The sequence below is a fragment of the Drosophila mojavensis genome, unplaced genomic scaffold (genome assembly GCF_018153725.1).
Source record: "Drosophila mojavensis isolate 15081-1352.22 unplaced genomic scaffold, ASM1815372v1 contig_231, whole genome shotgun sequence".
Classification (NCBI taxonomy): domain Eukaryota; kingdom Metazoa; phylum Arthropoda; class Insecta; order Diptera; family Drosophilidae; genus Drosophila; species Drosophila mojavensis.
This window is the reverse complement of record NW_025318772.1, coordinates 4,312,638-4,338,519: the sequence shown is the minus strand read 5'-3', so window position 1 is coordinate 4,338,519 and position 25,882 is coordinate 4,312,638. Positions and strand designations below refer to the sequence as shown.

At 41.5% G+C, this 25,882-nt stretch overlaps 3 protein-coding genes across 9 annotated transcripts; 2 read left to right on the top strand and 1 right to left on the bottom strand.

Moving 5' to 3' along the window:
• Positions 1–64: 64 nt before the first annotated feature.
• LOC6574920 (regulator of G-protein signaling loco) lies at positions 65–21,653 on the bottom strand. Of its 7 annotated transcripts, XM_002000912.4 has the most exons (6): positions 21,563–21,653; positions 21,300–21,503; positions 19,135–21,230; positions 2,238–3,029; positions 992–2,174; positions 65–924 (listed from the first exon to the last, which is right to left on the bottom strand). In XM_002000912.4, the coding sequence occupies exons 3-6, from the start codon at positions 21,220–21,222 to the stop codon at positions 290–292; spliced, it is 4,698 nt and encodes a 1,565-aa protein (XP_002000948.1). In that variant the 5' UTR covers positions 21,223–21,230; positions 21,300–21,503; positions 21,563–21,653; the 3' UTR covers positions 65–289. The 7 variants fall into 7 exon arrangements, with proteins under 7 accessions (XP_002000948.1, XP_032589530.1, XP_015023210.1 ...); XM_032733639.2 differs by having other exon boundaries at positions 19,135–21,227; positions 21,300–21,652; XM_015167724.3 differs by lacking the exons at positions 19,135–21,230; positions 21,300–21,503; positions 21,563–21,653 and adding exons at positions 10,477–11,633; positions 14,297–14,548.
• Positions 21,654–21,751: 98 nt separating this feature from the next.
• LOC6574919 (zinc finger protein weckle) lies at positions 21,752–23,814 on the top strand. Its single transcript, XM_002000911.4, has 4 exons — positions 21,752–21,984; positions 22,056–23,180; positions 23,243–23,589; positions 23,649–23,814. The coding sequence occupies exons 1-4, from the start codon at positions 21,844–21,846 to the stop codon at positions 23,707–23,709; spliced, it is 1,674 nt and encodes a 557-aa protein (XP_002000947.2). The 5' UTR covers positions 21,752–21,843; the 3' UTR covers positions 23,710–23,814.
• Positions 23,815–23,912: 98 nt separating this feature from the next.
• On the top strand, positions 23,913–25,874 carry LOC6574918 (zinc finger protein weckle). Its single transcript, XM_002000910.4, has 3 exons — positions 23,913–24,056; positions 24,111–25,501; positions 25,562–25,874. The coding sequence occupies exons 1-3, from the start codon at positions 23,913–23,915 to the stop codon at positions 25,593–25,595; spliced, it is 1,569 nt and encodes a 522-aa protein (XP_002000946.1). The 3' UTR covers positions 25,596–25,874.
• Positions 25,875–25,882: the final 8 nt, after the last annotated feature.

The following is a 25,882-nucleotide window of genomic DNA, read 5'->3' as shown; positions in this document are numbered from 1 at the left end:
TATAATCAGTTGGTAGTTGGAAAGCGTCAGAACACAATTGTTTTTGCAAAAAAAAAAAAAGTTGTCCGTTTAAATAGAAATGTTTATTTATTTATTCAAACTTAAAATAACGTGCACCTAATTATAAATATGATAAGCTTGCGAAGCAGCTGTGTGCCGCAACGCTTGTCAGATATCCTTGTGATGGGCACTTACTTCTAAAAGATTTTTCATAGAATACAAATATTAATAAATATATATATAAAAGTATGTACAATGATCAGTCGTAGATCGATAAGTAGACTTAGGGCTAAACAAAGCTGCTGCTGGGCTCATCAAGATACGCACATCGTGTGCCCGGCTGGTCCAGCGATTTGCGTGCTATGTCCAGCGGTAGCTTAGTGGCAAAGGACAAAGCTGTGGCTGTTGCTGAGGGTGACGTACTCGTCGTCGTGGAAGCCGACGTTAATGCGGGTGCGTGATTGGCGGGCGAGAATTTATTGCTGTAGCTCCCATTGGGCGGAGCATTGGCCACGCCCCAATTCGATGGTTTGATGGGCAACACCTTTGGCTTGGGCGGCAATGGTGGCGGTGCTTTAGCGAATTCCTGTAAATCCTGTTGGTCAATGGACACTGACGCTGACGTTGTCGGTGCCATTGCCATTGCCGGCAAATCGGTATCCACCTCAGGATCCACTTTCATGGGTGACTGTTGGCTGCGTGTAATGGAGAGCCGTGGCGCTGGTTGAGGCGCGTCCATTCCGCTGCTGCTGCTGACCTTGTTAATGGGGCTCAAATTGGCGCGCACCTTGCGTAATTTGGAGGCAGCCGCATTGAGATTCTCTTTGTTCTTCAAAAAATCGGGCAAATCAAAATTAATCTCCGTGCCCCGTTGATCCTCCAGGCGCGCCAGCTGTGCTCGCTTCAAGCCTTCGAGTAGTTCATCTGCAAATTATGAAATTTCATTATTAGTCAAACATATGAAGATCCCAAATGGTTCGTCCACACTCACCCTGGTGCTCTGCTACTCGCTCCGTGCACTGCAACTTGACGCCCGCCTTGAGTTTGGCTATGATGGGTTTCTTGGGATCGACATGGGGCATTATCGTTGCTGCTGCGGCTGCGATTGCAGTTGCCTCCTCGGAATGTTGACTGCTCGTGGATTTCTTTTTGAGCTTGGGCAGCTTGCTGCCTGGAATGTTGCTATTGTCGCGTTGTTGTCGCCGCATGCGATCGAACAGCGTGGAGGAGCTCTCCGAGGGGGCTTCATTCGACTTCATGGAGCACAGATCGCTTGGCTTTTGGGTCGGCGCTGCTGCAGCATCCGATTTACTCTGCAGCAGCTCATTGAATACCTTGTTGGTGAGCTCGTCCAGCTGACCCTGCGTCGGATCCGTCGTCGCCAGATCGGGTAGCGGTTTCATTGGTTTACTATGCTTCGGCGGCATATTACTGCCGCCGCCTTGCTGAAAATCCGGCTGGATCAGTACTATTTGAAGCCGCTGCCCATCGGCCACTGTGACGGGCTGCATCAGATCAAGCGGGGCTTGAGTATCTCGCACCAACACCTGCACGCTCTCCATTCGATAGTTGTATTTGTTCAATATGGGCCGAATTACCTCGTGCAGTTGCTTCTTGGGCTTGCTCTTGACCGATATGACCTTGGGATCGGGCAAATCCAGCTTGAAGGCCACCCGACGTTCGATGAGCACCTCTTTGCCAGCCAGCAACTTTGAGGACTGCTGCGTGTCTATAGACTTGCTACTGCCCTGGATTACAACATCATAATGGGGATAGACGAGGTTGCGTTTTTCCAGTAGACGCTCCACTAGTTGGGCTACTGTCTCGCCGGGACGGGTCTGCACAATAGTTGTGGCTCCGTCAGTGAGTATGACCCGACACAAGGAGCAAACGTTGTCCGCACTAAAGCCCTGTCCGGCCTGGTTCGCATCGAAGGATGACAACGAAGAGCGGGAACTGTGTAAATCGCTCACCGAGCCGCCAGACAGCAACGTCAACAGCGGCGCTGGCACCCCTGTGGTTGTTGAGCTTGGTGCTTGCGGTGGGGGCATCAACGTTTGCTGCAGATCGGCAATTATTTCGTTGCGATCACGGGATTTGCTCCGCGTCTTACGGTGCCAGGGCAATAGACTCTTACGTCGCCGATCCTCGGCATTGCTTGCGGACTTCTTGAGCTGAAAAGGCGATCAACGTATTAATGACAAAAGGCAACCCAGGAAATAAGTTCAATTGCTTACCTTGGGCGAGGCCACTACGTGAAAATTTGTCTTCAATAGTTCATCCAGATCGGCACCCGTATAGGGTAATGTCTGCTGCTTCTGCTCTGCCTCAACGCAGCTCTTATACAGGTCGGAGCGTATGAAGCGCTGATAGCTATCGAATTTCATTAGGTTGAAGATTTGCTTTTGTGACGCGGCAAAAATGTCCGTATCGCCGCTTGCCAGCTTCTCGTCGCTTAGATTACGCGCCTGCGAGTCCACGTTAACCGGATCGCTGCTGTTGTTGGACAAATGCTTGTTGAAGATCTCTCGGGCCAGAGCTACGCGCTCTGACTCCGATTCCGTGCACCTGTAGCGCTCGCAGGCGGTCCAGAAGTAGATATTCTCGGCGGAGAATTCCTTTTTCAGAAACTCCGCAAAGGTCTGCATGCCGGCGGCATCCTGTAGCATGCGTTCGAACGATGTGCCCCAGCTGCTGGGACCCTTCTGCTCTGGCGCCGCCAGCTCCTGCGTGGACTCCCCACTGGTTGCCTTTACCATCACGCTGGACGGCGGCGCCGGTGTGGTAAGTATTTGTGGCACCTGGAAAGGTCCCAGCTGCTGCGACTGCTTCGCCGACTTGAGCTCGTCCAGCATGAGCGTCTTAATGTACACATCGTTATCGGAGGCGGTCATCGAGGCAGAGCGTCGCACTATTGGACTGTTGCCAGACCCTCCTGCTTTGGCCACCTTGTCGGTGCGCGTCGTGCGAAACGATGATTGACCCCAGGCTCGACGAAAGGGCGAGGCATTGGACGGCAGTGCGCGATTCTAAAATGAAAGCGAATAATATATACATATATATTATATGTAATGGTAACATTTTTTTGATAGTAAGTACATGCATCAGAAGTTGATAAATAGAAACTTAGGTTCTGCTTCATTTTCTAGATAATATAATTTTCGGATATGTTCGGATTAATGTTTCAGCACTTTGCCTATCTATTATAACAATTTTTATTATTTCCCGTACAACTTAATTTTGACCGCTACTCAGCTGTATTCAAAGTGTATTCATAGCCATCTTGGAGTTCAAGCACCCCCTACGACAAGTTCATTTTCAGGGGCATTTCACAAGTACAAATTGAGGGAATGTAGAAATGAGGGACAGACTGCCCGATCACGTCTGTCATTATCACGGCCAAGCCCTAAACAGACAGCACGATAAACTTTTGAACTTTTAGAAGTTTTACATGTAAGTGTATGTGCGTGAGTATATGTGTAGGAGTATATGTGTAGGAGTATGTGTGCAAGTGTGTGTGACGCGTGTAGCAACAGCAACAGTTGGCAGCCGTTGGCAACTATTGCCCTGTCTACCCCAGTGTATTCTACTACTCTAATTGTGTGAACAAATTGTAAAGCTAGGCAAGGCACATACATATATGCATATATGTACGTACATATATAGATATGCATGTATGTGTCTCTCTGTGTATTGTGATGAGTGTCGTTTGTGGGACTGCCTGCTGGGCTGTCCAATCCATTTGCTGCACTTTGCTGATAATCACTTTTGTCAGACAAACTCGAAGCAGTTGCCGTCGCTATTTATACATAATTTTCAACATAAATCTGTTTGTGTTTATGTTTATTTCTCGATTGTATTCTATACCCACACGGTTCCCATAAGAATGGGTTTAAATAGTACTACAATAAACAGTTGCAAATGCTGGCTACAGAGAAATGTTTAGAGAAATTCATACAAAAGAGTCGAGATACATACTATTTATATACTATTATCACTCATTTAATCTCTCTAAATACAGATCTACATACATGTGGAAAATAAAGCAATTCATTTCATTTCATTTCATTTCTTTTCATTTCAATTAGTGTCATAATTTTCTCCATTTCATAGGCTGCTTAACAGCCAATAGCCATAGGGTATACTCCAGTCCAGCTCTTGCTTTCAATCATATTTATGCATTTCCCATTGGTTCACATTTAATGATGCTTTTGTTGCCAGAGATTAATGAATTCTGTTTCTAAGCTCGAGTTTCGCATTGACCAAACGTAAGCCACAAAATATTTTTACCCATATCTATTCATCAATATATACATATAAAACTAGTTGTTGTGTGTGAGAGAGAAATTTGGAAACATTTCCGGCTGGCAAAGTCGACCATAAAGGGGCAAAGCCAATTCCCATGCGACTCGACTTCATTAATAGAAACCAATTGGTTCGACTCGGCTCGTGTGAGATGAGACTTTAAAATTGAACAATTGCCAGTCACGACATCAAATGAAAGCGCTCCAAAGATCTTTCCGAGAAATGTGCCAAGGAAATTTCAAATAGCAGCATGAAAAACCGCGGAATATCATATGGAAGATGAAGTATACTTTGCTTAGTTTCAATTCAAATCTAGTTAGATGGAAGATACATATGTACAATATATATTCATGGTGTTGTTAGGTTATTATCGGTGTTGTGCTCGCTTGAGGGCAATTAAAACGAATACTCTAACCTTGAGACAAGTATAGGGATCAGGTATTACCTAACCAAAACATTTCCAGCATTCATTTAATTGTTTTGATTAAACCCTGAACCCATTGAAAATGGGAGTGGAATAATTTCAATAAAAATGAACACAGCTGGAGTTGCAATTTCCTGTAATTAAACTGTTTAACTCCTAGAGCTAAATTAATAACTGCAATCTACATATGTTTTTCGCAGTGTATGTCATTATTTTCAAGTGTTTTTCAAGATGTTTCTGAAATGTTTTCATGTTTGACAGATATAAAAAAAAATATAAAAAAAAAAAAGAAAGATATTTCACAACAAAAGCTTGAATTGCATAAAGATAGAAGCTTAAGTATTATGTCTTATCACATAAACTCGTATATATAAGCTATATGTATATACATATGTGTGTATATAGAATGTGCACATACATATGTACATAGGAATTGGGTCAAAAAGAAGAGCAGAATGTGCCGACCCCACAAAGCAAATGCACAACTTTAAAGTGGCAGAGGGTATGGAAAGCAGAAAAGCAGCGAGTGGGGTCAAATGTGTTAAAGCCTCAACAGCAACAGCCAGTAGTAGATAGAGACGGAGAGAGAGAGAGAGAGAGCGAGAGAGAAGCAAACGAACATAAATCAACGCTGATTGCCAAACAATAGCAACAAAGGGGTATATGCAGCGTGGAAGGTGGGAGGGGCGAGTCGTGCAGAGGGCGAGCATCGCATGTTGTTGCTCTCTATTGTGGCGGCAACATTTAGCGGCAATCGGCAACGAGTGACGCGCAATTGTAAGTAGGAAATGAGCAATTTGCCAAAGTGAATAATTAAAAATAAATAAATGACACAAAAAATATTACAAAAAAAAAATAAAAATCAAAAGAAAATTGAAAACTTAGCGAAGCAAAGCGAAAGCCAAAGCTGGGCAACAATTCAAATTGCTACACACACGCACACACTTATAAACAGGTGGAATAATGAAGTAATAATGCCACGCCCCGCGCCTCTTTTCCTCTTTTCCTTGAGTATTTTGCATGCGCGAGTGGACACCAAACATGGACAGTATTTTTTCCCCATTGGCGGCCACAATTTACAACTGTGGCTGCCTCCTCATATTGAAGTCATCAGCAGCAACACGCCCTGCCACAAATTGTGGCATGGAAGTCATTGTGCTGAGTCTCGAAGATGTCTCGATGCGAAAGCCACAAACGGAAAGGCAAAAAAGAAAAACAACAACAACAAAAATGATACGTATAACAGAAAATAAACAAAGTCCCACGAGTAAATTAACTTGAATGGCTTTAGCTCAGGTTACCGATCCAGCTGAAATCATGTCTATATAGCTTAATCTGCAGCGTCAAAGCATGAGCTAATGCGCTGCCATCAAGTCATACGATCCCATCGGCCAGTATCAAGTACTGCCAACACAGTGAAAGAAAATACACTGACTTTAAATCGAAACCATATTTAGCAGTTAAACATTCGTTAGCTCTAGTTCTGATTGTTATTTGACGTAAAGCTGCTTAGAGAGCAGTTAAAAATAATAATGTATATTTCCTGTTTAGTATTATTAAGCTACTTAAATATATCAGTAAGCTTTTAATGGAAGCCGCGTCTTTTTTTACTGTGCACAAGCCTGGCGCTTATTTTGTGAAACCCTTTTGGTAATTGTAGCCGGCTCCTGGCTAGCGAAAAATCGGGCGAAAATTCTTGACGGTCTGCTGAGCGAGACGTGAAATTGAGATTGTAAACGGTCTACGGCATTGTGAAGCAGTTTCCTGGCTTAATAACTATGCAAATGATTCATCATAATTAAGTTGGGGGCCTGTTTCGGGTTACTTCAAAGCAGACAAATCTGATAAGCCGCTTTAACTGAAGCCAGCTGAAATCTAAAACCTAGAAACAGAATCTGAAAGATACATCACGTACTATTTGGCAAAGAGCCAAGAAAGAACACGCATATAAATTTCTTGGAGAAAAACAAAGAAATGTGTGACAACAAAAATGTACATCTGTATGTATATCCATATATTCAGATATTGAATAATATCTCTTCTCAACATTTGTAAGATATAATTCCCAGAAGCGCGACACAGTTTCGCCGAAGTGCTGATAAATCATGACTTCCAAAATAAACAAAAAGCGATTAGAATTTCGAATATCTTATCTTGGTACGGCCCATTGTCAATTGTCGAGGAAGAGAGCAACGGGCATAAGCGAAAGGGGGCGGAGATCACAGTTCTCGGTGTTAAGTGCTGAGTGGGCGTTTCGCAATTACTTTATGCTAAAGGGAGAGCACACGCATACACAGGCAAATATACATGCACACTCCATACAGATACGCATGCATTCATATACATAAACTGCTCGTTACGCATGCTAATGACAAAAACTAACTAACCATAGTTGGCTGTTGACGCTGTGAAACCTACCAGCAGACGCAGACGCAAATGCAGTTGCAGTTGCAGTTTCTGTTGCGTGCTTTGTTTTCGATTTCAATTGTTTTTTCTTTTTCGATAATTTTTGGTATTCCCAAGGCGTGTCATCGCTTTGCGAAATTTTCGCTGTTCTGCTTGTGTGTTAGTAAGCGTGTGTGTGTATGTGTGAGTGAGAAAGCGCAAACGTGCCGCTTTTGTCAACAAAACACAATCTTAACTGTGCACTTTTGCTTCACTTTCGGTTGCTATTTGTTATTGCTCTTTGGCACTGGCTTTATAATTACTTTTTTCTGGAATTTTTTTGTTCACACACTTCGATTGCGGCCCGCTCTCTCGCACGCTGCGCAACTGCCGAGCTTCGAATCTCTGACTCGCAGCCCCAACGTGTATAAAGTAACTGACATCGTCTGTTGTTGTGCTCAGCCAGCTGCTGATCGCACTCACGCACATATACGTACCTACATACATATCTACATTATTGTATATGCACTGAGCATTTGATTGTTGGATCCAACCCAATCCAACACAACATAAGCCTCAGCGAACACACAGTAGACATGTTGCGACTGGGCGCTGGTTGGATCGATCCAGAAATTGGTTCGAAGTACTAAAGAAAATTGCACCACTAGGGTGGTGCCTTTGGTCGCATCTTTGTTGTTGGTGAAATGCAGATCAAGCATTGCAAAGAGACTAGCAGAAATGTATATGCAAACATTTTGGTTTGCAGTGGTTTGAAACAAAAGTCTCGGTTCGACGAATCGTGTCTGACTCGCTCGAACTCACCTACACAATTGTTCAATCTCGCTCGCACGAATGCTCTTTTTCGAGTTTCGAACTCGACACACAGCTGCTTTTGTGAGAGAATTGCTTACTCATATTGCTATTGTTGTTTTATTGTTTGCTGCTATAGGAATACGAATGTGTGTGTTTTTTTTCGTATTCATTTTTGTTTTGCCTTGTTTGTCTATTTACCTGACACCGGCTGCTCGTTTTCGGTTGCTGCTTATGAATGAAATGTTTGTATGTAAGTTGTGGGAGTGTGCTAGCTACCTCTCGCTCTCTCTCCCTCCCTGTTTGGCACTCCCACTATCTCACTGATCATACATACATATGTACATACATACATACATACACATATGGTTCGGGCAGCTGTCTCGTTAATTAACGTTTAATAAAACATTTAGGAATGTTGCCAATTATTTGAGTTGCCAAGACATTTTGTTTGTTGTTTGTGTATGTTTTATAACGCTTCATTTTTGGTCTCTATGCAACCCACTGCCCACGAAGGTATGCAGCAGAAATATTAAATATCTAGCTAAAAGCACATGTGTGCGTGTTGCAACTTGCAAGTAAATAAATTGTGCTAAAAATAACCAAAAGCGGCGCAAATAAATAAAAGCAGCCTATTAGCGATGCCAAATAAAAAAAGAGTTTAGACAATTGAAATAATTAAAATGCCAAGCAATTACAGCAGCAACGGGGAACTGAAATGCGGGCATTTGTCTACCAACTGTTGCGTATTTAACTGATAAATTAAGTTATTTTGCACGCCGCCACAAAGAGAAGTTGGAGCGGATGGGAGTAGATGAAAGGGGTGAACGCGTGGCGTTCCACACATGACCATATGAAACGCCAAATTTGCGCCGATATAATACTAGCTGCAGCTGTGCTAACATAAATTGATTGTAATTTATGATTTGTTTAGTTTAGCTTAATTTAGTTAGCAAAAATGTTCTTTAATGTTCGCAGTGCGTGCTGCGTGCCAGATTTTTCGATCGTTAAGAATTTTATACGTACCATTTGGTATTTTCTGTTTTTATTTTTTACTTTTTGAACAATTGCACACACTGGCACTAAATGAAATATCCGGCAAACGACCGCCCGCCCGTTGATTCTATTGTTGCTTCTGCTCTTGTTGTTGTTGTTGTTGATTTACGTTAATTTTCTGGACGCCAATGCGGGTCATATGCGTTCCTCCATTATTTAAAGCGGAAGATGTATGCATGTATGTTATAAATACATATACATATATATATGCACATGCATGCATATACATATTTGTAATTAAATGAGCATATGTACAGAAATATATGTGTGTAATATATATATATATTTTTCTTATATACCAGCCGATATTTAATGACGTCTATCAAACCTATATGGGCATTCCCTTTGTATTCGTTCGACTAATAATGATTCATGATTCGGAATACTCTATTCACGTAGGCGTTTGTTCATCGTCACAACGATGGAATTATGAAAACGCAACAGCACTTTAATGGAAAGTGAAATGGGCAATACGTCGCCCATGCAAATTAAGCAATTAGAAAGTCATTATGGCAAACAATAAACACAATTGACGATTCCATTCAAATATGTGCACAATTAATAAAAAGTGTTAAATATGTATATATTAAAGCATTTCTAATTTTACTTTTTGTCGCCCACTATATATATGTATATTTGGTATTGTAATTTTTAGCATACAAATGTAAAGATTTTTTGAATTTTAAAGTACGTAAATATATATGTATATATGTAAATTATTAAAAATAATTTGTAATATGATAATTATGTAAATATGTGGCAACTAAAATTTAATATCTTAAGCAAATAAATGCTTATACTATACATATTTAAGTATACTATCATTGATTGTACATACAAATATTTTTTTTCTTGCTGACAATTGAAAAGGTCTGTCAATTGAAATATACTCTAATGAGAATATAATCAATCATTTTATTTGTATATCTAATTATGTCAAATACTTCAATATTTATCTGATAAATCAATCAGGCAAATTTCAATTGCTTATTTTAACACGAATCTTCAATTAAGATGAATTCAGTCAACACATTTTGATTGATCTTCAATAGATAATATTTAGATTTTTAGGCAAACGTTTGAGGAAACAATTAAAATCAAATTCGAGCTGTTAACACCCGATAAACCTTTAAACAAATTGATTATATGGCACACGAGATTTAGAGTATTTACAAACAGTTTGGCCTTTATTGGGATATATAAACTATATCTAAATGGTGTACACATATTTATGGCTAACCTAGGTAAACATTGCCTGGCATAGACAAGAGCGAAAAAAGCCATATGGATGGGAAGGGCGAGTGGGTGGGTGGCACCCAATAGGGAAATGAGTAAAGATGACACGAGTGTAAATAAACAAAAATCCTGATGCGAGGCTTAAATGTAAACAGAAATGTGCTTAAGGGCTAAGGGGACACAGCTGGATGACCCAAAGCGTCTCCTGAAGTGCAAAATGAGGGGATCGGATCGAGTGATTGTTTCTAAAAGTGACTCACGCGCATCACGTTGCTGACATCGCCCAGGGGTCGCATTGTCGTCATAGTCGGAGGCGGGATCTGGGGCTTGGTGAAGTCCAGCTGCTGCATGGCATCCGGATCGCTGATGGAGCGCCGCAGTGTTGTGATGGAGGCGCGTTTGGCATGGAACGATCCGCGTAGGAAGCGAGCAAAGTCCTTGCCAGCCTTGCAGACGCCACGAGGCGGCGTCACCTTGAAGCTGGGCAACAGCGGGGCATGCATCTCGAAGCTGGAGTCGGGCGACATGTTGCGACTGTTTGAGCTGCAGCTGCCCCCCGATTGTGTGGTTAAATTGGAGCTGGCCGAACTGATGCCATCATCATGCTCCTCATCGTCGGAGCCGCTGCCTGTGCTTCCACCCGAGAGTGGCATGCAACCAAGCTGTTCCTGTTCCACCTGCTGTCCAGCACTGACGCGTAACAGCACAGGTGAATCGTCACAGGTGGCATCCGTGGCATCCACTTCGCTGAGCTTCCGGCTACCACTGCGCCGTTTGGTGGCCGAGCTGAAGAACTGCAGCACACGCGAGGCACTGCGGCAACTGCGTCGTTCCGCTTGGACACGCGCCAATGCCATCGGCGGTGGCATCAAATCCTCTGCTTCAGCGGACTTGCGTGTGGGCTGTTCCTGTTCCTCTTCTAGCTCCTGCACGGGCGCTATTTGAATCTGAGGCGAGGCACTGCGTCTGCCACTGGCACTGCGATAAATCTCCTTGGCCTTGCGGCACAGGAAAGGTGATCTGCATTTGGACTTGGGCGTGGAAGCCAGCGATTGGCGTGCCTCGAACTCCTGCACAAAGCGTGTCAGCTGCTCCCGATCCAACTCGGTGAGACAGCGATGTCGAACCTGTCGGCCATCGGTCATAGTCGTGGCCGTCATCAGGCTGGGACTCTGCAGAATGTGTTTGATCTCGAAGCTGCCATCGAAGCAGCTGCCGGAGTCGTTCAACTGGCCCAGGGATTGGACAAAACGTTCGACCATGTTGCCGATGTTGCCTGAATGGTTATTCCTGATTTTGTTGTTGTTGCTGTTGTTGTGGTTGTTGCTGTTTTTGTTGCTGTTGCTGTTGTTGTTGCTGACGTTTGTTAAGTTTGCCTTAGCGGAGCTCACTGTACTGTTCTTGCTCATGACGTGCGCTGTCAAATGTGAAAGGAAACGATTGTTGTTGTTGTTGTTGTTGCTCTTGATTTTCTTCTACGCAATTATTAAAACGCAAAGCTCTGATCGTCAGTTTAAGCAGAAGCCGAAAAAAGGGGCATGCGCTTAGCTTGGCTGTTCGCGATGAACTGAATTTTCCAGCGTGAATGCCACGGCAAAGGTAAACTATCGCCAAGCACACACATACACACACACACATGCACAGTTCGACACATGCGAAATGCGGGAAAAGCCATTTTCGCACTGGAGAACAAAAATGTGCGTTCGCCAGGTGAGCAGGAGGGGCAGAGGGCCGAGAGTGTAGCACCGGCCTCCATGTCTGACGCACTTGAGACGACACAGATGTGCCAGAGACTGGGGCCAAGGATCTGCTGATGCCACATGACGCTGCCACATGACGTCTTCAATCTGCCTTCACTCAATTCTTGTGCCATCTCTTTATCATCCGACAATTGTTTTTTATATGTAGATGTCTCTGCTTTCTTTATACCTGCTGCGCATGCCAAATGAGTTTGTTTTTATGGCTCATTTGAATAGATACCTTTGGGTGTATAAATGCTGAGTGGCCAATAAGGGAAATTGTCAATGCGTCACCGCAATACACTTTATAACAGCTTATGCAATTTATTTAAAGCAAATGCGGATTTATGCACAATTTCATTTCTGAATTTCGATGCGCAATTTCGTGAAATAAAACCAACTAAATTAAACGCATTTCCCAGCTATCAAAGTAGCTTGAAATGAAATGAAATTATTACGATGGCTCGTAAATAAGGCACGTTTTGGGAATGCTGACTGGCAGTTAAATACCCTGTAATATCCTGAGCGCAGCCAGAAGACAGTTTGGCTTGGCAGTTTGACATTCATTCTTTTCTTGCCTTTTATATAGAATGTAAATAACTGAATTGTTTATCTAACCAATATATAATCAATTTCCTTCTAGCCAAAAATATATAACCCAAAAATATATACCCTATATGGCGCTAATTATTGCAACAGCGATATATTTATGGGCATTCCAAAAGTTCTTAAATTGAGCGTGTGCCTTGAAAATTGAAAATGGAAAATACCTCTAAAATATTCCATTAAGAGAAGGTAAATAGGAAATAAATAAAAATATAGCGCAAGAACTGATGGGAGAAACGTGACTCGGCTCTACTAAAGCAAAGCTGAATATATACATACATACATACATATAAATATGTATGTATATATGTATATGTATGTAGAGCAAATTGATAAGTAAGCCAGGTTATGTGGGTTTAGTCTTAGGCAGCTTTCTCATACTAAAGATAAATTCTGAAGAATCACATTAAATACGAGGCATAAATTATGGCTACACCCACTTTTTCCATAAAAAAAATGTTTGAATTTGAGATGTCATCGCGTGACAAGAGCGTCGCTATTACGAATCATCTATAGAGTATAGAGTATCATCGAATGATCATTGTATAATTAACAACAACGTTTGCTAAAAAGTCACGACGTCGCGACGTTGTTGAATAAGTTAGCTATGTGTAAGCCTACCCCCATGAATACACTGAGAGAAAAATCTGTGAAGTACTGTGCAAAGGGGGAAGTGGGATATACGGACATATCAAATTCTATTTCAGACATTTCGTTGTCTAATTTCAATTAGAGAATATTTTTTAATTTATTGAAAAGATTTTCTATTACCTGATTTGATTCAAGTCTCCAAATAAAATCAGAAACTTTGTAAGTTAGTAAAAAAAATATTATAATTTTTCATATAGCTTTTCTTCAGGTGTATTTCCCTCCAGAATTCTATGTTTTGATTTTCATGCAGTCAGAGTTGGCCAGGCAGACAAAGATCAAAGCACCTTTTCCAATGGCTGTGACATCATTTTATAGCCAGCTTATTTAATCACAAGTAACAATGCTACATATAAAGATCTCCGATTGTGGCATTATAATGCAGGTTTGTTGTAATTTCTTGAACATTTCCTAGTCGCTGGCTTTCATGGGAAAGCCAAAATGTAAGCAAATTTTCATTTAAATGGAAATGGAAATTCTTTCAATGGGATTTTAAGTGGAATCTATAGAATTTTGTGTGTGTGATTTTTCTTTTATATTTGTGAGTGATCCACATTGATCAAGGAACGGGCCAAGCAGCACAGCTGGCGCGAACAAGCCCCAAAATTCTGCTTAAACTGTGCGAACGTGCGAATACTTTGCGTTTTAATGGCAATGTTAAATATAAGTTGTTTATGTTTTTTATAAAGACTTCTAGGTAAAGTTTATAAAAACAAGCACACTCTCTCTCACACACACACACATACATGCACTATACACACACCAACACTTTTTGTCTAGCTAGGGAAAACACACAGACGCGTCAGAGTTCAAAAATTTCAGACAAGTTTCAATTCTCAACCTGTCTTTTTTTACGTTTGTGGAGGGGAAATTTTTTGTATACAAAACGCGCGCGTTTTGGACGCGATTTCAGAATGACGTCGATACGCTCCTGGCGTTTATTTACGCAAAATAACCTCCGGCCGATTTACATGGAATATTTTTGGAGCATAGACTGATGGTGGGCGTATATGTGTGTGTGTGTGTGTGTGTGTGCACAGTTCATAAACTGATAAATATTTGCATGTGCTTCTGATATTATAATTACATTTTTTCGCGATCTATTTTTAGCGCACAGAATAAACCACAAGGCTTAAATTTAGAAATGCGTTCGGTTTTCACCACATGCACAAAATTGTGAAGTGGCAACGGTAATTAGCACGACTCGAATATTAATTTGTAGGTTTCTTGATTCATTTAATTGCACACTTTTATTAATATTGTTTATGATCGATTCATTTGGCTGAGTTTTTATAAATAATTATGAATTTCTGTTCATGCGTTGCGTACGAGCTGCGCTTCAAGACTGACTCACGCGTTGTGAGAGCTGTGCGCGCTTGGCTGTTGTTAACTTGGCTCAGTAATAGCAGCAAGAGCAGCAGCAGCAGTCGTAACAACAACAACTACAACAATAACAGCTAGCAGCAGCAGCTGTTGAGTGTCGCAGTGGAAAAATAGCGCGTGCGCGCGTTTTTAGTCGTCGTTCATTGGTGGTTGAAGCGGAATGTTGTTGTTGTTGTTGTCATTCTCAATGCTGTTGTTGTAATGTTACCGCCAGTTAGTCACTGAGCACCTGATATCGAGGGCACAAAGCCAGAGTCAGGTGTGTATTTTATTTTATTCTGCGCTCGCTGTCAGCTTTCAGTAATTTAATTCCATAATTTGTAGAGAGTGTAGCTAACAAGCATATCAGCTATTTATAGAGTATATGAGTAGTGTACATAGTTATGTGTATATGTATATACTATATTTGTATGTGTAATAGTAACTTGTATCGAAATCAATGTAAATATATCTACATATAAAATAAAAGCTTTAAGTACATTGGCGTCAGTTTCTTCCGGCAACCTTTCAATACAGTTAACAGTGCTAATGTTAACTGCATGTTAAGTAAAAATATTCAAGGAACGACTTTTTAAATGTGCAAGCAATTTGTTATTAAGACCACCAATAATTAAACAAAATCACTAAAAATCATATTTTTCTGAAAAAAATTCCCTTTCTATATAATCGTGAAAATACATATTTTCTACAAAATATTTTAATCTTTTGTATACATACATACACATGTATTTTAATTGACTGATTCATTTTTGTGGGTGTATAAGAAGGGGAATTTCTTAAGATTCCACATTAAGAAAACTGCTTATTAAAATAGAGTAATAAATGACGAAATTCAAATTAGATTAGAATATTTCAAAAAGCAAATTTCTCACTTGTTAAATAGTTTTACAGTTACTATAAAATGCAAACTAAGATTTATTTTGATATCATTTATTAAAATTGAGTGAGCTATTATATGCTACATCTGAAAAATTGTTTTGTTTAAATCAAATACATATACATATGTTGTTTAGAAATGATTTGCATTTTCAACAGAACTTTGATAAGAAAGCATACAAATTTTCAAGGAGCCTTAGTCATAGTGATTATTATGAGCATAACATGTTTATTATTTTAAATATTATTATCTGACACACACATATATATATATATATTATTTTGGTATAGGAACAGATTTCACTGTTGTCTAATTATAAAAAGAGACATTTATTTTTATTAATCAATTATTTGCGTTTGGCCTCTGGATGGGCCGTGCGGCTGATAAGCTAATCAGCAGCAGGCGTCTGTTAAGCTAGAGCTTAAACGGGCAGATATTGGCAAAAAATAACATAATGCATTACATTCTTGTCGTATCGACAATAGATAGCCGTGCGTCGCAGCAACATACGTGCATAATCACATGCAAATTGCAGCACATTGCAATGGCTTCCAATTCCCACGTCAGCTGGCAAATACGTTACGAGACACTGCTGGCAATCGCTGGAAAGGTCAATTGGTGGCTTACCGAACTAACTGAAAACCAGAGAGCTACATAACAGGCCATGGCACAGCTGAAACTGAAACTCCGCAACCTGAAGTCCAATCATTTCCAGAGCGCTGCCCATTTCCCATGACGTCGCCGAGCTGGAAACTAGTCGAGCGGAAGGAACTAACCGAAGAAACTGCGTCAAGTGCCATTCCTTGCCAGCTGACAACGCTAATAGACATTACTGCGGCTGCTTGCCTCCTTTTGTGGCACGAGGGTTGTTTTTCAGACACCTGCAACGGCATGTGCCCTGCTGCAACTTGCCGCCAAAAAGGTGGCATTCTGCAACCTGTTGGGAATTGCTTGTCTAGCGGATTGCGTGTATGCACAAGTGAAAATACACTGAGAAAAACCAGAAGACTATTAAACAGAGCGTGAATATACGATGTTTGGAATATGATTTGTTTTGCGGGTTGATTTAATTTTATAACAATATCAACAGTATTTTTGTTTGTTTGCTTTGTGGTTACATATATTCAAGAAATCTATTTAAGTTAATATTATTAATTGAATGTTCATCCGATCTTCATAAGTAGATGAATGGTCTATTTCACATTTCTCAATGAAATTAATTGAAATTCACATTTGAAACTTATGTATTTATATATATACTATTCATCAATTAAACAATTAACCACAAATGAATTAAATACTTTCCTTATATAATATATAATATAGTATAATATAATATAGTATAATATCTTCACTCTAAAGGGAAACTCCCATTGATTGTAAAATATTTCTACATGGGCTTATATTATCGCTTCTGCTAATTGACTGAGTAATATTATCAACAATTGTCTATTTGTTAATAGTTATTTGTATTGAGCAGTGCTATTTGACTTTAGGTAAGGCAGGTGGTATCTCTGACCTAAACAGAGCGACGACAGAACTTAACAGGAATTGAGTGATCAGAAAATATCGTTGATATCGCTGACTATGCAGACCTCCAATATCAGGGGTTGACAATAGTCGGGCAACCATGAAAAGTTAGCTAAGTGTGTCGACTCCACGTTTCATGTTCTAATTTCAGCTCAGTTCAAAGTATGTATATAATAATATGCATGGGTAGATACCATAAACCATGTATATACACTGTATATATTCGTATTTGGTTTATAATTACTAAGGTAACCGGTTACACAGCGGTCATGACATTTCCAGAGGTCAATGCATGCTATATACCCTGTAAAAACTAATATATATTGCGCTTACTGTATTCTCCTCCGAACGGAAGCCAAAAACGAGTCCTCGAAATGACATTTTTACATTACGTGCAAATCCGAAATACAGTTGAAACGAAGATTTCAATGTTTTTGTTGTTTTGAATAAATTTTTGTTTTTTGTTTTTTGTTTCTTTTTCACTCTTCACGTTTTTGGGTGCGCACTTAATGATAATTTATTTATTTATACATATATATATGAAATATTTATACACATTTTGTAAAGTTCGCTGAGCTCGTGAACTTGCGTTGAACTTTTTATGGCACAATTCTTGTTTTTTTTTTTTTTTTTAATTTTTCAATATTTTTCTCGTTTTTATTGACAGGTATAAGAAATATTAACAAAAGCGCAAAGAACCAACAATTGAAGCCAAGCGACAATTGAAAATGAACAGCGCAGCGAAAGTGAAAAATCGAATGTATTAATCAGAAAAAAGTAATGAACAATTTAATCGCGTGTTCACGAATCAAAAATCAAACGAAATCCCAGAGCCGTAGTCGAGGGGGGTCCACAGGCGCGACAATGGAGACGGACGGCACTTGAGTGCCGAACGCCGAGCGCCAATCTAAAGGTCAGCAAACGTCGTCGCCAAATGGCGAGCTTTACGTATTTTTACCATTAATTGCTTTAGATTGAATTAAGCGGGGCAGCGACTGCGACTGCGGCTACGACAGCGATATGGGACGTAGGAGCTGTGGACGCCGCAGCTAACACTCGCATGAGCCACAGCTGGCGATATACGTGCATGACGTCACTGGCGATTTATTTTTAGTAGCCAAGCCAGGTCGACAATTTCCGTTCCTTATCAGACGTGACGCGCACGCTGATTACAGCGACGAGAGAGCAACAGCGGAACGCGAATAAACCTATTGTAAAAGCGTTGCTGCGACTACTGAATAAGAGCACAAGCAGCAGCAGCAGCATAAGCGCTTGCAGGCCAAAAAATACCCCCAACTAAATCCCAGCCAAGTTCCATTTCTGACAAAGAAAAATCACAAGTACCAACATTTGGACACACGACAAATACATATGTATGTATCCAACTAAGTGTGCTGGGTTCGCTTATCGAGCGAATGACAGAGACAGCGACAGAGGTGAGTGAGAGAGGGAGTAAAAAAGAGGGAGAACGCAAGAGAGCAGCGCGATAAGTTCAGGTAAAAAACCAATGTTGTCCAGGTAAATAAAGCTATCTAACTTCAGTGCCGGTTCTAGGGCAAAAGCTCCTCATAAATTTAACTAACATTTTTAATTGAAAAATTATAAAAAAAAAAAAAAAAAAAAAAAAGTTAAATAAGAAGTAGGTCACATAATAAAATACTTTCTTTTAAATTATAATAATTATAATTGTTGATTCTTTGATGGGAGAGAATGTTTATGGGAGAGAATCCATATTGATTTGGGTTTATTTAGGACTATTTTTGAAGAATATAAACAAATTTAGTTTAATTTACCATTTACTAATTGCAATATATTTTAATCATAAAATATATTCCATGATCGTAAATATCTATAAATATTAACCCGTATACATATACCCAAGCGGAACATTGTCACTTATTGATTTCCTTTTTATAATAATAGTTATGAATAAATAACTTTAAAAATTTTGTTAAAGAGAGATAAAATTAGCTTAAAGCGTTAAACTCTCTCATTTCACTTTTATATACAGCTATACTAATGTTAATTATAATACTGAGTAATACTTTAAATTTAAAAGATATATATTATTATGAATTTGATACACTTATTATTTATACTCAGATATGGTTTTAGATGGAAATTCTTTCACTTACCCCCAGATCTGGCTCACTGTTTGTAGCTTCTAGTAGGCAATGTGTGGATGATGATGATGGTGGTAGACCCGTTATTGGATTCGGTTGGGTTAATTTATGTATGTTCTGGAGACTGCTCCAGGTGTCCATAGGCTGATCAGGGCAGGTCATGCCAGGGGATTGAATGCTATCGATAGCCTCAAAGCCCAGAGACTGTCGCGAACGCGGCTTGCCAAAGACCTGGGCGCTGAGCTTGGATGGAGTTGGCTCAGACGCTGTTGGCGGTGGCTGCATGGAGCGCCGCATCTTGCGTGGCACACAGGCTGGGTGCACAAACATGTGTGTCTCATCCTGTGAGGCAGCGGTGGAGTGCAGAGAAATATCATCCATGGAGGCGACAGCGGCTAGAACTGGCTGATCATCTACCAATAGATTGAGCACATCATCGCAAGAGCGTGTGGCCGTAAGATTCGTGGCCGGACTCTTGATCAGATTGAAGCTGGCCAACAGATTGGGGCGACGCAATGAGCAGGATCCCGACGGTGTTTTGGGATCAGGGTCAGGCATGGCACGCACAGTCAAACGGTTATCGGGCACACCCACAATGCCCTGTGGACGCGCTGCAGCTGGAGCCATGGGCGCTAGACCAAGGGCAGCTGCTGCCGGTGCGCCGGCAAAGTCTACAACCAAGATGCGATCGGATATGTTGGTGCAGTCATTGTTGAAGCCAATGCCCGAATCAGAATTGGAGGTCGTTGTGGAAATCTCGCTATGATTGGAGGGCTGCGGGGAGTGGGCTGCGCCGGCAGGAGCACCCGCTTCGTAATCCTGCGGCTGTTGGCTGCGACTCGCAGGCGGTAGAATACGCATGGTGTACATGCTGCGTATGAGATTCACCACATACTCCGAGTTATTGGGAAACTCCAGACAAAGATTCGAAATGGGATCTCTGGTGCACTGCAAGCGGTACTCGTTCGCACGTGCCACATGCTGACCATGCTCAATCAGCTTGGTATCAATGACAAAGACATGGCAACTGTGGGATATGCTGATGTGGCCGCCGCTGGCATTTGGCTTATCCTCCACCTCGTATTCCTCATCGATTTGCGTGTTGTGCACGGCGCTGGTCACTAGTCCAAAGAAACGGTTTTCGCTCTCGGACGAGGAGCTCACGTAATTTAACCGTGCCGAAGCATATGTGGCCAGTGTTCCACCGCTAGCGCTCTGCAGCCTCAACGAATTCGGAGTGATGCTCATAAGCACAATGGTGGGCTGTCGTTTCTCCTGGCGCAGTTTGCGTATACAAGAGCGCACCGTTTGCAGTTTGGAGCTGTGCGATATCTGCTTGGGCATCTCAATCGTGCCCAGATAGCCGACAATGACACGATATTCCAGGGCAGCATTGCCCACAGCGCGCACCATTGCACTAACATTGGCAACATCCGCCACCTTGCCGACATGGGCCAACGGTGCATCCTCTAGCACGGGGCGTAAGGTTGCATGATCCGGTAGGGCAGCTACCGCAACAGGGGCTGCAGCTTCTAGTGGCTCTGGTGGCTTCTTTTGTGGCGAGTTACGCAGTCGGTGCATCTTTGATTTGTGATGCAGAAAACGTGGCTTGTTGCGCACACCTGGGCCCAGGCTAGCCGCCAGCATCTGGCCACGCGCACTGCGCTGTATCAACAGCGTAGCATTGGCATTCTCCTCATCGGAGCTGTCCGAAAAATAATTCTCTGCAATCTGCATGCGAATGCTGCCAAACGAATTGCCTATCAGCTGCACTACAGTCTCATGTGGCAGCTTGGATACATTGAGGCCGTTCACCGAGATAAGAAAATCGCCGGCACGCAGACCCGCCTGCTCGGCGGGCGAATTGCTGATAATGCAGGACAAGCGGCATGGCTGTTGGCCGGATATGGTAAATCCAAAGCCATTATAACCACGGCGCACCTCTACAGTGCGAGTGCCGTAGTTGGGCCGCTTTTTGCGTCGTCTCTGCTGGGGCTGCTGCGGCTGTGGCTGTTGATGCTGCGATGAAGTGCCCGCTGCAGGTGGCACAGCAGCATTTGCCGCACTCATTATGGGCAATGGCGGATGATGGTGATGCATGGCGCCTACTGCAAGCGTTTAAATGATTAAGTTTAAAAAGGTAAAAATAAACCAACTCCAGTTTATATCGAACGCACCTTTTTCATTGATGATCTGCACAGTGGCCGCCGCTCTGTGGAATGCGGTTTGTGCTCAATGGCCAGCAGCTCGAGCGTTGGGGCTGGCCTCTAGCCAGAGCTTGTATGTAACAGTGTAACCCACACTAATGCAACAGCAAATGGTATACGCAGCAATCAAATGTATCTTGTTACACGCAGCACAATGGAACTGCGTTCAATGAACTAAGTAATCACTAACAATAATTATTTTGACACGCACGCACATATTATATACCACTTACACTCACTTCAAGCTTGATTATATTAAACCAAACAATTAAAACAAATCTCTTCAACTGCGCAAGCGTACCCAGGTAAAAACACTTGGGTATCACAAAAACAAAAGCATCGATACCAAATGAAAATGCTATGCTGCAGCCCTGGTTTAAAAGCTACGGTCACACAAACAGCTGCTGCGATGCTATGGCTAGCCAAATGTTGTCGATATGTGGTCACCCTACTTTATAGAAATAATAGACATTGATGTTATATTTAGCGCGCATTTAATAATTTTTGCACAGCTATGACAAAATTAAAAAACAATATAAATACACAACGAGACTGGTTGGATTGGTGTCGCCTATGTGCCAGTGAAAATGCAAACATCAATGTGCGCCAAAAAGATGTTTATATGAGAATAATAAGCAAATGTTTTGATATCGAAGTGAGTAATTGAATAACAAAAATTACATATGTATATAAAATCACTTCATAACTTACAACTTCTTGTTGCAGATAGGTCTCGAAGAGCCCGAGCTCGGTGCCCTGTTGTGTAGAAATTGCTACGTTCTGATTGACGAGCTTGTTAACTTTGCAGAAAACGTAAACAAAGTGCAGCCAATCTTCGAGCTGTTACGCCACACGGAGCCAAACGAACAAGTCGATGTCTTTGCCCTGAGACAAGAATATGGTCTGCAAGATGGAGACCGAGAGACTGCTTACAAAGTGGAACCAGCAGACGCTGAGAGTAGTCGAGAGAACAGCTTGCACCGCGAGCTATATTTCGATGAAGTTGACAGCAATAAGCACCTGGATCAAACCTTAACCCAAATGCCTACTCCAGTTAAAAGAAAACGTGGACGTCCCAGGGGCTCTAAAAATCGAACAGTGTCATCATGTGGATCGCTCCAAATTCAAACGGAAAATATAAAATTAGAAGCGACCGATGATTTGCACGAGGATCTGTCAAGCACCTATGAAGGCGGAGACCATATCTGGCTTGATGATTGTAACTTGGAAGAGGAGGGAAAAACATTAAATGGTGCAATAAACAGAAAGCATGGACGTCCCAAGTTATCTCTTAAGTTGGAGCCACTCGATAAGTGGGAAGAACCAGATGCCTTCAATCTGCCAGCTGTAAATTCAACAGCAGAGGCCCAGAAGCTCAGACTAAAGCAACTTAATGCCAGTAAAGATGAAATATACAATTCAGGTCAAACTATCATCAAAAGAAAACGTGGCCGTCCCCGAAAGAATGATAACGAAAATGGCTTTATTAAAGTGCACGACGAAAGCGTTTCGAAATGTAAAAATGTAGCGCTAGCTAGACTCTTGCTCACATCTCCAAGGCCCGATGCTGAAGTCGATGCTGCAGCACCTGAATGTATTCCTAATATAAAGCAATTTATGAAGTGCGCAGCTACGTGCAATATTTGCCACAAGGAACTGTCCTCGGAGAATGGACTTAGGTATCATATAGAGCGCGTACATATGAAAAAGAAACCCTTTGTCTGCGATGTCTGTGGAAAGCGTGTACGTACCGTTTCCGAGCTCAAAGAGCATATGCTCGTCCACACAGACGATCGGCCATTTGTGTGTCCCATCTGCGGCGCAGCATTTAAAAATAAGAAGCGACTCAATGTAAGTGAATGATTTCAAAAAATGTATATTGATTTATTTATAAAAGTATTCTTCATCCGTAGATCCATAATCAAACACACGGTGAGCCCAGCTATGAGTGCGAGATCTGTGGCAAGAAATTGCAAACTCGTGCAATTTGGAATAAACACAAAAATGTTCACACGAACGAGCGACGATTTAAGTGCAGTATTTGTGGTACAGCAACTAAGAATTCAACGGCTCTAAAGATTCACCTGCTAAGTCACACAGGATTGCGACCATATAGTTGCAAGTATTGCAACAAGGACTTTGCCAGTGGCGCCAATTGCAGAGATCATAAAATTAGGAAACATCCACTTGAATATGAACAAGATGCTGACAAATCTTGTCGTATACAAAGTGTGCCCACCTTGGATGAGCTACGTGCCTTGTAAGAAATTACTTAATTATTTGCGAACAAAAGAATTTAATTTTATTATTTAATTACAGAGCTGCGGGAATGGAGAAAGGTGAACGGTTACGTAAACCAAAAACTCTGATAACTGAATAATGCACAAGCCGTTGTAAATATATTTTAAAAATTTATATTTTGAATTTAATACAAAAAATACCAAATCAATAGAATAAATCGGTATTGGTTATATGGTCACTCTAATTTGGTGTTTACCTATTTCTTGTAACCAAAATATGTCCAAATTACAAAGAAATTGTCAATAAACATTTAAGTCAATCCAGCTGCCTTTTCTAGCTGCAATGGGCGATGGCCACTGGCTGAACTGGTGTCGTCTCTGTGCGAAAGACGACGCACGGGGCAACGTCAAAATCTACACGAGCGCCAATGAGACCACTTGGAACAGTGTCCTGGTGATGGCAGTCAGAAAGTATTTTGATGTGCACGTAAGTAGCACTGCCAAATGAAATGCTTTATGTTTAGTAATTATTTCCAATCAGATGCAACTCGAGGATGAGCTAGGGAGTGTGCTCTGCAAAGAGTGTTATACTCTAATTAGTGAGTTGATTGACTTTGCAGAGCATGTTACTAAGGTGCAGGCCATCTTTGAGGTATTGCGTCGATCCGATCCCAATCAGCAGCTCGACATGGAAGCTCTGCGTCAGCAGTATGGACTGCGGGAAGGTGACTGGACTCACATCATAAAACCGGTGTCGGAAATTGAGAACAATACAACAAAACATATTACTATTGAGGAAAACCCAATTGCAGCTGAGCTGCCAAAGCAGGAATTCATAGACTTAAGTGCCGGTATGACGGATGAAACGCCAAAAGATGAAATGATTGTCAATAATTTACCGATCGAAGAAATTTTAGTAGATGATTGCAATGATGACGTAGAGGTCGAAGACAATCCCATTAAGCCTCGTGCAAGACGAAGAATTGTAAAAGTGGCCAAAAGTGAGCCTCCTGCTAAAACCGTGAAAAAGAAAAAAGTCAAGTTTGAAGAGAAGGTCGATGTCACAAACTGCACTGAAGACGTTGTCAGGTCTCTACCGAAGGACGTCAATGATAAGCGTCCTTACAGTCCCGAAGCAGACTTGCCATTACTTCCAGTATCTGGAACCGGCCAAAAAGATGCAGAACAATCCCTCGAAGATTTACCCAACAGCGTTGGGGATATTGATGACATTCCCTCTAAGCGCAGAAATATGAAATGCAGTTGGTGTGGTAAAATGTATCACAATCCAGCCTCATATCAGAAGCACTTAAGTCTTTCCTGTCGTAAGATCCAGCAGCGCACAAAACGGGATAAAAACACATACTGCGAGCTCTGCAACAAGACACTCTCGTCGGCTGCCGCACTGAAGCTACACCGAGAAGGGATGCACGAAAATGCCAAGCCCTATGTGTGCGACCACTGTGGGAAGCAACTGAAAACCATAACGGCCCTTATCGAGCACAAGCTCGTACATACGGAGGAGCGTCCATTTATCTGTTCCATATGCAAGGCGGGCTTTAAGAACAGAGCGCGACTGAAAATTCACTACCAAATCCATGAGGAACCCAATTACGTGTGCAACATTTGTGGGAAGAAGCTGCAGACTCGCCGCACCTGGAATATGCACAAATTGGTGCATAGCGAGGAACGTAAATTCAAATGTGATGTTTGTGGCGCTCTCTTCAAACGCTCTAAGACCCTCAAAAAGCACTTGCTAAGCCATACCGGATTGCGTCCCTACATTTGCAGCTATTGTGGGCAAACATTTGCTTGCAATGCCAATTGTCGCGCTCACAAGCTAAAGAAACATCCTCAGGAGCTTAAAAAAGAAGAAGGGGATGGTATATCGTCACGCCTCAGTGTGCCTTCACTGCAGGAGCTACGGATCATGTAAGTCCCTGTGCATAGCAGCCACATGAAGAATAAATAATAAAGCAATTAATTTTACAGGTCACAAAAAATACCCAAAGTGGAAGTCGCCTAACTAATGCTCATATTCGTCTAAAAGTTTAGTAAAATATATGATTTAATCACATATTAATTCAAAAACTACTAAGCGTAGATATATAAATAATCTCTTAAATACATACATATGTACGTACATATCTAGTATAAGTATATCAAATTTGGTGACTTTAAGAACTATTATTTGGAAGTCACTATAGGTATTGTTAAAATTAATTATGATATTTATTCAAACTACCATTTTTTGAATACAATAAAATAAAAAACACTTCAAAAATAGGGAGTATAAGATTGATTATAGTAAGT

Excerpts from the sequence above, each read along its gene's own strand:
- LOC6574920 (XM_002000912.4), bottom strand. The coding sequence starts at position 21,222 with ATGCATCACCATCATCCGCCATTGCCCATAATGAGTGCGGCAAATGCT. Across the intron at positions 3,030-19,134 it reads ACAGTGAGCCAGATCTGGGG|AATCGCGCACTGCCGTCCAA; the intron begins GTAAGTGAAAGA and ends CTTTCATTTTAG. Across the intron at positions 925-991 it reads GCGAGTAGCAGAGCACCAGG|ATGAACTACTCGAAGGCTTG; the intron begins GTGAGTGTGGAC and ends CATAATTTGCAG.
- LOC6574919 (XM_002000911.4), top strand. The coding sequence starts at position 21,844 with ATGACAAAATTAAAAAACAATATAAATACACAACGAGACTGGTTGGAT. Across the intron at positions 23,181-23,242 it reads AAAATAAGAAGCGACTCAAT|ATCCATAATCAAACACACGG; the intron begins GTAAGTGAATGA and ends CTTCATCCGTAG. Across the intron at positions 23,590-23,648 it reads TTGGATGAGCTACGTGCCTT|AGCTGCGGGAATGGAGAAAG; the intron begins GTAAGAAATTAC and ends ATTTAATTACAG.
- LOC6574918 (XM_002000910.4), top strand. The coding sequence starts at position 23,913 with ATGGGCGATGGCCACTGGCTGAACTGGTGTCGTCTCTGTGCGAAAGAC. Across the intron at positions 24,057-24,110 it reads GAAAGTATTTTGATGTGCAC|ATGCAACTCGAGGATGAGCT; the intron begins GTAAGTAGCACT and ends ATTTCCAATCAG. Across the intron at positions 25,502-25,561 it reads CTGCAGGAGCTACGGATCAT|GTCACAAAAAATACCCAAAG; the intron begins GTAAGTCCCTGT and ends TTAATTTTACAG.